Source organism: Leptonychotes weddellii, chromosome 8, assembly GCF_054177405.1.
Source record: "Leptonychotes weddellii isolate Sample4059 chromosome 8, ASM5417740v2, whole genome shotgun sequence".
Lineage (NCBI taxonomy): Eukaryota > Metazoa > Chordata > Mammalia > Carnivora > Phocidae > Leptonychotes > Leptonychotes weddellii.
Window position 1 is genome coordinate 116,646,442 of NC_138376.1, and position 13,923 is coordinate 116,660,364.

Consider the following 13,923-nt stretch of genomic DNA (forward strand, 5'->3'; position numbering starts at 1 on the left):
TAGACAGGCAACCTGGATTGGAGGAGTTTAGAATGACATTTGCTAAGTAGTTTGGCTCTCGCTCTCATGAATTAATATAAAAAAATGGAACTCTTTATCATGTGAATTGAGGACATTTAATGTAGGGTCTTTTTCCTTTTTTTTTAAGGCAGTATGAGATTTGACCTAGAAATAGTGTAACCCTTGTGATGAGGTTAGGTCCTTATATGATTTGGTAACTAGGGGGGACGCTCAGGGATGGCGTGGGGCTGAACACCGCCTCTCAGACTATATGAATGGTGTGTATTTATGTAATGGCCACCCTTTCTGTCTCTGTAAGAAATGTAACTGGTGGTTCTTTCATCCTGTGCCTGCTATTAGACTATCAGTAGCTTATATAAGACCTCACTGCCTGGCAACCACGTGGGACCAGAGTCCATAGACTATTCCAGAAACAATTAACATAGAAAGAAGGAACAGTAGCCATCGAGTCATTTTGCGGTTCTTAGAGGAGCATGAGCCCCTGCCTGTCTGAGCACCGTCCCAACCCCAGCCTTCCCTTCCCCCTGTCTCATTGGTTCATCCGCCTCCAGGCCATTAGCCAAGGTCCCACAAGCCTCAGTCACCCTCAGTGAGGTGACATCAGTGACTGGTTCCCAGCACTGCCCGGACAGTCTTGCAGGGAATCATGACAGTTCTTCCACCGAAGCCAAAACAGCGGCCCTGCCCCTGACGGAGTACCTTGTACCGCCCAGAACCTGAACCGCTATTGTTGTTCAGGAAGCTGCTAGGCGTGCCCTGGGTGTTCCTCAAGACCCGGGCAGCATGGTAGTGCCCAAGGCCCCCTTCAGACCCACACTCCCTTGCACCTTCCTCATCTCCCCTGTGCGAGTCAACGCCTCCGATCAGAGATTGACGTCTTGTTCATCTTTGCATCCCTGTCCGGCTTGCATGGGACCTGCCACAAAATTGGCCCTCAGTAACTATTCCTGGAATGAATATGTGCATTCCGCATTCCACCTTTAGGTCTATCATTGAGAGGCCAGGAATTAAGCATCACTAACTTAGGGTTCCTTTCTGGCATCTATGTTGTGTGTAGGAATTTAATTTTCATGCCTCTTCCGTAGCCCTGACACACCCACATGCCTCCCCCCAACGAACATCCGAAGCCCGCTGGACTGTGAGGCGCCCCGCTCTACCAGCACCCCACTAAGTGCACACGCGGGCTTCCGATGCCCGTGCTTCGGGCGGATCCTGCCAGCCTTTTTTATTTTTTTCTTTTTGGTTTGTTTGTGTTCTCTTTGCTAAATAACAGCAGCTGCTTTTCCACTGCAAACATCATACCCATCTTATGCCAAGATTGTGTACCCCGCACATAAGAGTGGGAAGTGTTTTTATGGTGACTGCTCCATGGGTCTTGGGAATAAGTCCTAGCTAGTGAGAGTTTTGGAAAGTGTTCCTTTCTCTGTATAGACTCTGCTTGGACCTTAAAATCATCAAGGCTTCTGTGTGTTTGATGCGTGATGTTTGAATGTGCGCTTGAGTGTGTTAGTGTGTCTGAGTGTGTGCGGGAGAGAGGGCGTGTTGTATGGGGAGTGGGACCAGCTGAGTCAGGGAACAACGGGTGGGCAAGGTGGGCAGGCCAGCTGGTGCTTCGTGTGTGAAAGAAAAGGTTAACATTTTTCATCCTACAGATGCTCTCAGTCCCAAAATGCAGAATTCTTGTCATCATTTTTGTCAGTGCTATATAATGCGTTTAGTAGATTGGCTGTAAGTGTCAGGGTGGGCAGCTTGTTGTTTGAAGCCACATGAATTATTAGTGAAACCTACGTCCTTCTCACTGATTTCCTGCCATTGTAATTTCGGTTTTCACTCAACAAACCTAGTTTTTACAAACAAATACAAATCAGTGCAGTTCAGACCAACCAGTGAAAGCCATACAAAGAATTAGTGCCTGCTTTGATCAGAATTGACTTCTCCCCCCAACCCCCCCACATTACTACTTTATTTATTGTATTGGAGTAAAATGTACGTATCATGACATTTTAACCATTTATGAGTGTGCAGTCCGTGGCATTAAATACGTTCACAAGGCTTATGGTGGTTATACCATCCCCAGTGTCTATACCCGAAACCTTTCATCATCCCCAAGAAAAACTATGTACCCATTAAACAGTAAGTCCCCATTCCCCCTCAGCCCCTGATAACCACTGTTCCACTTTCTCTCTCTGAATTTGGTAGTTCATCTAAGTGGGATCATACAACATTTGTCCTTCTCCATCTGGCTTATTCCACTATGCATAATATTTTCAATGTCTATCCGTGTTGTTGTTCATTCCCTTGGTTTTGGCTGTGTAATTTCTACAGACCACATTTTGTTTATCTGTTCACCTGTTGGTGGACGCTTGGTTGTCCCACCTTTGGGTGCTGGGAATAATGCTGCAGTGAACATGAATGCTCAAAGACGTGTTCAAGTCCCTGCTTTTGGTTCTGTTGGTTATATACCTAGGAGTGTCATTGCTGGATCTTAACAGTTGTTCAGTGTTTAACCCTTTCAGAAACGAATTGGCTTCTTCTTGTGATTCAGGTTCAATGTAAAATGTGACCACTTCAGAAATGGTTTTCCTTTACTACCTAGTCAAAAAATGGCACCCCACCCTCACCCCCACCCTGACACACTCTATCATATCACTGCCTTTATTTTCTTACGGCACTTACCCTGGACTGATATTTTCTTGTTTATTCGATCCCTCTCTATGTCTGTTCACTGGAATGTCAGCTGCAGCATAGCCAGACCTTGTCTCTTGCTCCCCACTGCCTCCTTGGCACTCAAAACAGCTCTAGACACATGGAGGCAGCCAGTCCATACTTGTGGATTGAAGACACTTTTTCTCTTTTTTCAGTATTGGATACAAATGACCGATTTCTACGAAAAATAACGATTGGGCAGGCACCCACAGAGAAGGGGTATTCCCGGCAGGTACGTGACATTTCTTCATGGGAATGGCTTTGTTCTTGCTAGCATTGGTTTATACCAACCCTGAAGCTGGTTCTCTGCTTCTCTCTTCTCGGTCGTCCACCTGCAGTGGCCAGTGGGTTTCTCATCATTTCAAGGTGTTGCTTCCCATCCCTCAGCAGGACTGGGAGAGGATCAGGAGGCAGGAAGGCCCTGGTATTTTCTTACCATCCTTTTCCTGGGTGACTTTAGTTGTAGTTCTGGGAAGAACCACTCAGGGTGTCTTTTGAATATAAATTTTTACATATTTTATTGCAAATCCACCAAGTTAATACTACATCTGCTTAACAGCTGAAAAAAGAAAATCTCAGGGACGCCTGGGTGGCTCATTTGGTTAAGCGGCTGCCTTTGGTTCGGGTCATGATCTCAAGGTCCTGGGATCGAGCCCCATGTTGGGCTCCTTGCTCAGTGGGGAGCCTGCTTCTCCCTCTCCCTCTGCCTGCTGCTCCCCCTGCTTGTGCTCTCTCTGTGTCAAATAAAGAAAATCTTAAAAAAAAAAAAAAGAAAATCTCAAACACATTACTCAAGTCTCATAAACCAAAGAATAAACACCCCATTATTTAATAGCCTGAAGTGTTTTTAAGGATTATATCTTATTACCCAAATGCAGAAAATGCAGAAGGTAAATTATGATGCTCACCTTCATTTCATGTGGAGAAGGATGCTTAGGGAACATAAAATCATTCTGTGATTTTTCAATCAGGTGCAACAAGCCTCTAGACTATAATAAACCTTATATTTTAAGATGGTATTAGATTTATGGCCTTTACGTTGTCGAATTTTTATTAGTGAAAAAATAATCACTTTTACTATAATATTCAGTTCTCATACCTAATAGACTTTTGGACCATTGGAAATTTTGAATTAAGCAGGGAATATGAGAACTGAATCGAGACAAACTAAGCCCATGTACCTTCCCTCCCTGCTCCCCTGTATCCTGGAACTTGGACCCATGAACTGATTTCCAACAGTTAGTCCAAATCCATGCTAGAAAACCAGAATCATTGCCATATAATTTCGGGAAGCTTCTGAAAGCTGGGAAGATGGAGTTGGATTCGCGGAGGAAAGTACGGCCCCAAACATGATGGGAGTGTTCTAGGGGTCTCTACATTCAAAGGCAAGAGATGTCCTACTTCTGAGTTAGAGTGGGCCCGCACATCCTTCAGCGTCAGTGGATGGGGACAGCTCCCGAGAGGGAAACAAGCACCGTCCCGTGACCCCTATGCTGGGCTGCAGCACGGGAACCTGAGTGTGGTCCTGAGGCCCGTGCCTCAGTGTACCGCCCAGCCCGGGGACCCCTCACGTCCCAGTCACAGACTTGCATGTGTACTGTGCCTCCTATAGGCAGTGAAAAGCATCTTCCTCAAAGGAAAGCAGTATATTGTGGCACTTTTTTTTTTTTAAGATTGATTGATTTATTCGAGAGAGCACGAACAGGAGGGGCAGAGGAAAAGGAAGAGAGAATTTCAGGCAGACTCCCACTGAGCCTGGAGCCTGATGTGGGGCTTGATCTCAACACCCTGAGATCACGACTGAGCCAAAACCAAGAGTTGGACGCTCCACCGACTGTGCCACCCAGGTGCCCCGATTGCAGCACTTTTTTTAAGGAAAGGGCAACCTTTTCTCACCTCGTGGATGGCATCCGAAGGACTAGCCATGGCCCTGTGAGTGTGCACAGGCCTGGTAGTGGAACATCGGCGAGTCCTGGGTCCTGCGCTCTCTGATCTCTGCAGGTAAGCTGGGGTCGTCAGAAATCAGGGCCACTGACAGGTAAAAATGAGGATCAAAGCCAGGCATCACCAGCGTCAAAAGTACACGTGCATCACGAAACGTGACACCAAAGCCAGCAAAGGGACGCTCACGATGGCCAAGGAAAACAAGATGGCAAGTCCTGTGGGAGGAGTCTTTACAAAGAATACCATCGGTATCCTCAGAAGACTGAGAGAGCCTTCATACAAGGAAAAATGCCTGCTGTGAAAAAAAGAGATGAAAATCTTGGAAGGAAAACCATGATGTGAAAATAAAAATCGAGTTCGTGGACTGGATAAGAGAATAAGCCTTAAGTGAATTAGAGAGGGCAGGGCAAGCCAAGGAATTCTGTCTGAACACGGTACCAAAGGGAAAGCTGTAAGTGTAAAGAAAAAGGCGGAAGACACGGGAAACCCATCAAGAAGTTCTAATATGCATCGCATAGGAGGTCCAGGTGAGAGCAAGAGAAGGGAGGGAAGAATGTGTTCCAGGAAATAATAGAAAGCAAATGCACCGGCTTGATGGAAAACATGAATTTGCACATTTGAGACTCTGACAAGGGCCACGCAGGATGAGTGTAACACTCACACCAACACTAAGGGTACAACAAAATTCCGAAGAGCTGCCGCAGACAAAAAAGTCCTGGCTGGTCCCTCAGGAGCGAGCCCCGGGTGGGCATCAGAGTTCTCACCGGCAGCACTCAATGCGAAGTGGCCCTGGGAAATGGATTCCGACTCCTGAAGGAAAAGGAGTTTTCAGACTCCTTGAGGAGAAGAGAAGCAACAACAGTCGGGCGTGCTGAGTAGAAGATGCAAAAGCATCCGGACAAGTCGGACACGTCAGCGGCCGCTGCAGGTGTGAACATCACGATCGTGAAATGCAGAGCCCCGAAAAAAGAGACCATTTTGACATCGTAAAAAGTTAAGCTCTTGAACATGAGAAGTGGACACGTACAAAAACATCAAAAGACCAGTAACAGAGTGGGAGGGAATGTTTGCATTAGCTATAACGAAGGAGTAATACACCAGACTTAAAAAGAGCTTCCACGATGTGCTACTCACATACTCTGCTCCCGGTGCGGGCTTCACTGCTCACCTTTGCCGCCGGGGCTGCCTGGGGGCGCCTGGGGGGCTCAGGCAGTGGGGCATCTGCCTTTGGCTGGGGTCATGATCTCAGGGTCCTGGATGGAGCCCTGCATCGGCCCCGCTCAGCGGGGAGTCTGCTGCTCCCTCTCCCTCTGCCCCTCCTCCTGCTCGTGCGCATGCTCTCTGTAATAAATAAAATCTTAAAAAAGCAAAAAACCGGGACTGCGTGTCCCACAACTCCCTCTTTCCTTTGCCTGCGCTCTTTCTCTTACATATTTTCTGCCTCTCCCTCCTCAAACGTGAGTTTTATAAGGGCAGGGGTTGTATTGTCAGAGCTGCGAACTTTGTTATAGAGCAGCATAGGTATTCAATAATTGCTAAATAAATGCATAGAATAAGAGCAGTTTGTAAACACAAATAAAATGCCAACAAGTGATCGTAAAACTGCAAGTTAAAACAATGAGGTACTATTTACCCGTGTGCTTATAAAAACAAATAAATTAGTATTGAATGTTACTGAGTTTACAAAGAAGTAGAGGCATTTATACAGTGTTCGTTGGAGTTTAAATTAAGTGTCTTGGATGATTGTTTGTACTAAGATTTGAAATGACCCAAGAATTCAGCTTTAGGATATAGAAAAAGTAAAGGTGGAGGAATTTTTGCCCATGTGCAAGAAAAAAAAAAAATCTATGTATAGGGGTATTAACTGCAGCATTATTTGTAATGGTGAAATTTGAAACAGTCTAAACATCCATCAGGAGGGGCAGTTTCATATCTTCCGTACATCATTCTGTACCGTAGATATGGCAGGTCCCACATCCGGCTCCCTGCTCAGCAGGAAGTCTGCTTCTCCCTCTCCCACTCCCCCTGCTTCTTTTCCCTCTCTCGCCGTGTATCTGTCAAATAAATGAATAAAATCTTTAAAAATTAAAAATAAAATAAAATTAATAATTATTTCTTTTTTAAAGATTTTGTTTGTCAGAGAAAGAGCGAGCAGAGAGAGAGATAGCACAAGCAGGGGGAGCGGCGGGTAGAGGGAGAAGCAGGCTCCCCGCTGAGCAAGGAGCCCGATGTGGGACTCGATCCCAGGACCCTGAGATCATGAACTGAGCCGAAGGCAGATGCTTAACCCACTGAGCCACCCAGGGGTCCCAATAAGTGATATTTAAATTGACCTAATTTGTTTCATTTTTGATGTTTTTCAAGGTACAAAATTTTGAAGTTATAATGACTACAAATGTAGAGCTTATGTGTGTATTATAAATGCTACTTAATTACTTACATAGTTAATATTTTAAGAGTATCTCTAGTTTCATGTTTTGCATAGAAAGCCTCAAAATTTTCAGGCATTTTTAATGTGCACCGTTTATAATGGAATAGTAGTATAGAGGATCCTAAATATCATACAATGAAAAGTCACTGATGTTTAGAATGTGTTATATGGAAAATGTAATAATTGAGCATAGTTGTATTTGACTTTCAGTAATATTTTTTCACTACATCCGTGACTAATGAAATCTCAACCTGGAAGTAGCCAGAAAGCTCCTTATTTCCTTCATTTCCTTTCTTGTCAGTGACAGAAAGGGACAATAAAATGTTTTCAAAGGTGACCCCTGCCCATTTCCTCTCTATGTAAGTTTGCATTTGGCTGCCGCACAGGCCCCTTGGGAAGAAGAGAATTCAGGCAGAGCCGCATGAAGTGATTTTGTCCAGTGGCTGAACTATGAGGAGGAGGAAGGCATGTTCCTCGTTTCTCTTGTGGTTCCTGTTGGACCGCGTACAGCCTGCAGGGAGAGCCAGGAGAGGGACTAGCAAGGCCCAGACATATTTCACAGAAAGTTGCTTCTGTCCAGTGTTCATTGCTGGGCACTTCAAGGTCTGATGGGGCCAAGCCTCCATGGGCAGCATAAATTTGATTCTGTGTCACCTTTTGACTTGGGGGGACTATACACGATGGGGTGTCCACACTGCTGTGTGAAGCTCTAACTCTGGGAAACCGGCCCCAGTACCATCTCTCACTGTCTGCTCCTCATCTCTTTGCTGGACAGACAAATGCCACCCCTTGGACACACCAACGATAACAGTGGAGGCGGCCAGCAGGTATTTATTTAGGGGACATGTACTGAGTGCCTGCTGGGTTTCACACCCCGTCCTCCACGCTGGGGACTCAGGAATAAAGCCTTCCCAAGGCTCTTGCCTTCGTGGCACCACTTTCGGTCGTGGAGAGACGTGCGTCAGACAGACAGTTGCGTTAATCATTAATTACAAGTCTGAGACATGCTGCAAAAGCCAACCACAGAGTGTCACGGGTGGGGGTCGCAGCGGTCCAGCCAGGCTGAGTCCTGCTCAGCAGAACAAAATCAAAGAAGTGCCTGGTCATCAGTAGAGGGCCCGCCCCAGAGGGCACCAAGCACAAGACCGTGCATGTTTCCAGCAGTGCAAACACTTGCGAATGTGAGATTGGCGCTTTGAGGCTGGACGCCCCGCCCCCCCAGGCCTTCAGGAAATTAATTGCTGAAATACCGCTCCTGGTGCAAATGGACGTCCAGATAGCACTGTCTCTGACCAGTACTTCTGCTTTGCCTTTTCAGGCACAGTTTGACATCGCAGTGGCCAGCGAGATCATGGCAGTGCTGGCCTTGACTGACAGCCTGGCGGACATGAAGGAGCGGCTGGGAAGAATGGTGGTGGCCAGTGACAAAAATGGGCAGCCCGTGACAGCAGAAGATTTGGTGAGTGTGTCCATCTCAGGAGCTCGAGAGAGCTCGCCGTGGCCCTGTCCTGTGTTCAGGAGAATGGAGGTCTTCTTACCAGCATGTGTCATAGAAATCCCAGGCCATGTCTACACTCACGTTTTCCCCTCACAAGCCTGTTTGTTTTACAGCGTCTATAATGTGCTCGTCCCTGGCTGCAACCAGAGCACGTGACATTTATTTCCTAAGTCTTCCAGGACTCTTGGCAGCCCCGATCTGCGCTCTCTGCGCTGGGCGGGGCAACCTGTTAGCTCACGGCTTTTTCACAAAGGGCGATCATGCCTGCTTTAAATGGAGGACAGATTGCCTTTCCAAAGAATAAGAAGAAAGTGACTCCACCTGTATGAAAGGGAAGATAGAGTGAAAATTGGCCCTGGCTTGTTTAATTCTGTGTTTTATATTCAGGTGTCCCGTTACGACACCAGATCTTCCTCTTAATCCGTTTTACTCATCTAGCTCCCTTTTGAGTGCAACGATGCCTTCTATTAGCTTCCTGGGTATCCTGGCGCATCACTGCGTCTTGTGAGCGCTCATTCTAATTTGGCATGCTCATCTTTTTTCCTCTTCGTAATTACTTTGCTGTTAACTTAAACCCCGTTGGTGGTATAGCTGTTTCATGTGCTTGTGCGTAGATAGGACGTAGGCGTTGGGAAAGCCATTAAGCACTCTGATCTTCAGCTAACTTTCCCACATACGGCTCACGTACCATGATGGCAGCTAAAATGCACGCTGATAGTTGGAAACGGAAAAGGCAAATTAATATTTTAATTCTGAGGGCTTAGGATGTAATTGGAATCCTTTGCCAGAGTGTCTTGATTACTTTTTGGCCACTTTTGGAGAGATGAATCTGACCGACTCATCTCGTAGGTCTTGTCAACTCAATTAGGTATTTTTATTAGCAGCCCCTAGGATGCTTCGTGTAAAGCTTGACAAGAAAACCCAAATCCAGCTTGCTGTAAAGGTACTGTTTTTTAAACATTACGAACATTGCGACATTTCTACGGAAACTAACATATTATGGTTTCTGTATCAGTATATTTCCCTGTATCCTCTTAATCTTAGGTATCAATAAATATGCATCCGAAATAGTTTGAAACTTAATCTGCAAATATGATTTCTCTACATTTATTTTTGCGTGTGTGTGATAAAAACCTCAGATCTGAAAATAAACCCCAAGTTTACTCTTTTTAGTCATCTTTTGTGTCTCTTGTTTACAAAAAGCTCCTAACTTCTTCCGATTATGTTTTATGCAGCTGGAACTATCAATAGCTGGTCTTTCATGGAAAATTGAGGGAGGATTTTAGGAGCTTCTGTCTTTTGGTTTCACTATTTTATAATTTTTTTATATACTCTTGATTTGGCCAAAAGGACTTACGTATTGCCATGAGAATTCGAGTAGATGGCTTCTAAACGTTTCTCCTAAGATGATCGATTTTGGTCCCCTGGAAGAATGTATCCAGACTCTCTCCCCCTGGACTCGGGATATGGAACAGGTGCAGGGTTCAGAGTGACCATGACAGCCTCAGAGCTACTCTCTCTTCATGGGCTCGAGGATAGTCAATGTGTTAGGAGCAACATAAGATGAGAGATGTCCCGGGAAAATAAGGAGGTGCACACTACCTGAGGCAGTCCAATCGAAATGTCCACCTTCCATCCTTCTCTAGTTTCTTGCTTATACTGGCAAGTATAAGCAAACACAGCATCCAGAAAGCTCAGCGGACATCTACTTTTGCTATCTGCTTTGTGTAAAGAATAGAGAACTAATTTCTTTGAGCCCTTCCTGGCCAGCAGCTCTCACAGTAAAACATCCTAATATTATTTGTAACAGGTAGGTGACATTTCTTATACTTTGTACAGGAAAGCAGAAAATAAATTGGATTTTCCTGTAAACCTTACACCCTCAAGATTCTGCCACCTGATGTGTTGAGATCTGTGACGTGCCATGTTTATCTTTTCAAGGCGATGTTCCCACGGCGTTTACTCATGGTTGCCTTACGGTCTCGGTGTTTTGAAGGCACTTGGCCAGTGTCTGTCGAAAAGGTGGAAGGGTTTTGTATTGTGGGTTTTGTTTTTCTAAAGCTTTCCTTGTGGACTTTTTTTGGCCCACTTCTTCCAGCAGTTCTCAGATTTCTCCCCTGTTTCGTCCTTCTCCCGTCTGTCTTTTCCAGGAAAGGGAAACGGGGGCGCAGTGGGAGCCCCACCCAGAGCTTTGTGGGCTTGGGAGGAGGCAGCTGCATTTTATGTGCAGGTAACATCAGCTCTGTTCCAGGCAGACAGACAGCCGGAGGCACAGAAAACGAGAAGCTTTTCCAATGTAGCCGCTTCCTGAGTGCCTTCTCTCTCTGTGGGATGATGCATTGGGAAACCAGTGGTTTCTTCGTTGCTTTTAGAAAAATGGGTGCTTTTAGACCTTCCCCTTTATCCCTCTCCGTTTCCTGCTCAGTCAACAGCCTGATTTTCCTACTTTATCTGATTTCTTCAGGCAATAGCATAATCTCTGGTAATGAAAAAATAATGTGCGTAATTGCCAGAAGACACTTTTAGGCAGACTGAAAGATCTGCTTTATGGCAAGCCTCGTAAACACCATCAAGGAAGGTTTTCTTAAAAAAGGCGAGGACTGCCAGTTCCCCATCACATCACATCTTAGAATGGTTGACATCCATTCAGGTGGGGGACAGAAGGTTCCAGCCTGTGTTCCCTGCAGCTCGGAGGTGAGCGCAGCCTGTGGGAATGCCCACCTGTGAGGCAGGCTGCTCAGAAACGGCCACAAGATTCACCTTGGCACAGATGATCTTTTGTCAGCAATCTAAAGCAGGTTTTGTTTTGTTTTGTTTTGTTTCTCTCCTTTAGGGGGTCACAGGTGCCTTGACAGTTTTGATGAAAGATGCAATAAAACCAAATCTGATGCAGACCCTAGAAGTAAGTGATTTTCTTTTTATAGAAATTGTTGACGTCAGAGAAAGACAATTATCATATGATCTCACTGAAACGTGGAATTTAAGAAACAAGGCAGAGGATCATAGGGGAATGGAGGAAAAAATGAAACAAGGCAAAACCAGAGACGAAACCATAAGAGACTCTTAATCTCAGGAAACAAATTGAGGGTTGCTGGAGGGGAGGGGGGTGGGGGGATGGGGTGGCTGGGTGATGGACTTTGGGGAGGGTATGTGTTGTGGTGAGCACTGGGTGTTGTGTAAGACTGATGAACCACAGACCACTACTCCTGAAACAAATAATACATTCTATGTTAATAATTTAAAAAAATATTTATTGTGATAAAGGTCATAATAGCTGCTAGTATTGAATTAAGTCTACAATTATTTTTTACATATTAAAAAACATTTAAATGTTTAAAAAAAGAAATTGTTGACATTGCATTCATTGCATTGCGTGTGCATCCCCACACAACGTGAGCATTTCCAGCCAATGTGAGCCCACAGGGAGTATCAGAATAAGTCCTTGGACATCCGAAAAAGTTAAAAGTGTATGTATAGATTCTTTCCTTGGGTAATGCAGTAGAAACATAAAAATTCCGTATCTAATATGTCGGTAAGTTGTGGAGTGATGTTTACGTGATGTTTTCTGTTTTGCCTTTTTTGGACTTAGCTTCTCATAATCATTAGGTTTAGGGTTTTTTGGTTTGTTTTTCCCAAACAAAACACAGAGTGTATGCTAAGAAATGCTTCCCAGGAAAACATGCTGTACCCCCCTTTCATAAGATTTACCCTGCTCTTGCCCAGAGGACAAGTAGGTTGGAGGAAGACAAGCAGAATCTCCATCCATTTATTCATTCAGCCGATAGAAAGCTCAGTTTGAATGTACCCTCTGCCATTTACTGACTGTGACCTTGGCCAAGTGTTTACTAATCTCAGCCTCTGTTTTCCCCCATGTAAAATGGTGATAGTAAGGAAGACTAACTTAGCAGGGCTATTGTGAAGATTCAGTATTCACTGAACCCATGACTTGGGCAGGCCTTGCGGTAGGAGCTTAGGACAACAAAGTCCCGCCCTCTTGGAGCTTGTCCCTTAGTGGGGGAGACAGAGGATAGAGAAATGAGTCAGCACATAGCATGTCAGCTGGTGGCGAGGACTGAATTAGAAAAATAAGAGGGAATGAGAGAACAGAGAGCAAGGTGGGTGGCGTCTGATGACCAGAGATGTGAACAAACCAGGAGACTGAGCTGCGTGTGAGGAAGAGCTTTCTGGGCAGAGGGTAACATGTAACGCAAAGGCCTGTGGGCAGGGATTTGCTCTATAGTCAGAAAGGCTCCAGTAGAGAACAAGAATCCAGATGCAAGGCAACATGACAGAAATGGCAGAACCAGCCAGACCTGGAAGGTCCGAGGTGAGGGTGCAGTGCTGAGCCGGGGGGTAAGAGCACAAGCACCTTCTTAGTGGGGCCTCTCCTTCCTGCAGCATGAGCTCCTTCCTCTCTCCTGCCAGTCCATCGGCATGCAAGCAGGCTCTGATATAAGTCATCTTAAAACAAAACAGTCCCCAAAATTCCCAGTACCCAGTGTCCCCACCTAGCTACTGCTCCATTTCTCTGCTCTCTGTCACAGTCAGATACTAATGTCTATGACCTGGGTCTCCCCTTTGTCACCTGCCTCTCTTCAGTAACTTCAGCCTGACCTGAGCTTCCACGTCTCCTGGATGCTCCTGTCATGGTCACCTGTCCCTCCGTATGACCAAGTCTTTGTTTCTCTGTCCTTCTCTGTGTGGCCTCTTCACAGAGTCCGACCCAGCTGATGTTTCTTCTTTCTGGAGCCCTTGGTTCTTCTGGCTTCTGGGACACCTCGTGGCCCTGGGCCTCCCACTGTCTTCCCCTCCATCTTGTTTGCTGGCCTGGCCTTGGCTCAGCTTCTAAATGTCAGAGGGTCTGAGCCCTCACTTCTCCAGCTGTACTTACCCCCCCATCAGCCACGTGCTGACCCCCAAACTTTTTTTTTTTTAAGATTTCATTTATTTATTTGAGAGAGAGAGAGAGAGTGAGCACCAGCAAATGGAGCAGCAGAGGGAGAGGGAAAAGCAGGCTCCCCACTGAGCAGAGAGCCCGATGTGGGGCTCCATCCCAGGACCTGGGAACACGACCTGAGCCGAAGGCAGATGCTTAACCGACTGAGCCACCCAGGTGCCCCATGACCCCTGAACTCTTGTTCTGAATCTCGTGACCTCAGAATTTCAGAGTTGTGGATGTACTTGCCGAGAGCCATTGCATATCAAACTTGGTTATAAAATAGGGTCTTTGATTTCAAAGCTAGTCAGTGGTTCCAGCCAAAATCCTAGAAGTTGTCCTGGAGCCCGGTTCCCTCTCCCTGGCTCCCCCCCATCTCCATCCCTG

At 45.9% G+C, this 13,923-nt stretch overlaps 2 protein-coding genes across 3 annotated transcripts in view; both read left to right on the top strand.

Moving 5' to 3' along the window:
* Positions 1-13,923, top strand: part of LOC102735769 (monofunctional C1-tetrahydrofolate synthase, mitochondrial) — a 560,423-nt gene that overhangs the window by 60,701 nt on the left and 485,799 nt on the right. The window lies entirely within an intron of this gene.
* The window catches only part of LOC145723141 (monofunctional C1-tetrahydrofolate synthase, mitochondrial), a 120,132-nt gene continuing 109,021 nt past the window's right edge, over positions 2,813-13,923 (top strand). Inside the window, exons 1-3 of the mRNA XM_081829160.1 lie at positions 2,813-2,959; positions 8,421-8,561; positions 11,434-11,502. Of these exons, the coding sequence (XP_081685286.1) occupies positions 2,828-2,959; positions 8,421-8,561; positions 11,434-11,502 (342 nt within the window). The 5' untranslated portion in view covers positions 2,813-2,827. The remainder of the gene's footprint in view (positions 2,960-8,420; positions 8,562-11,433; positions 11,503-13,923) is intronic.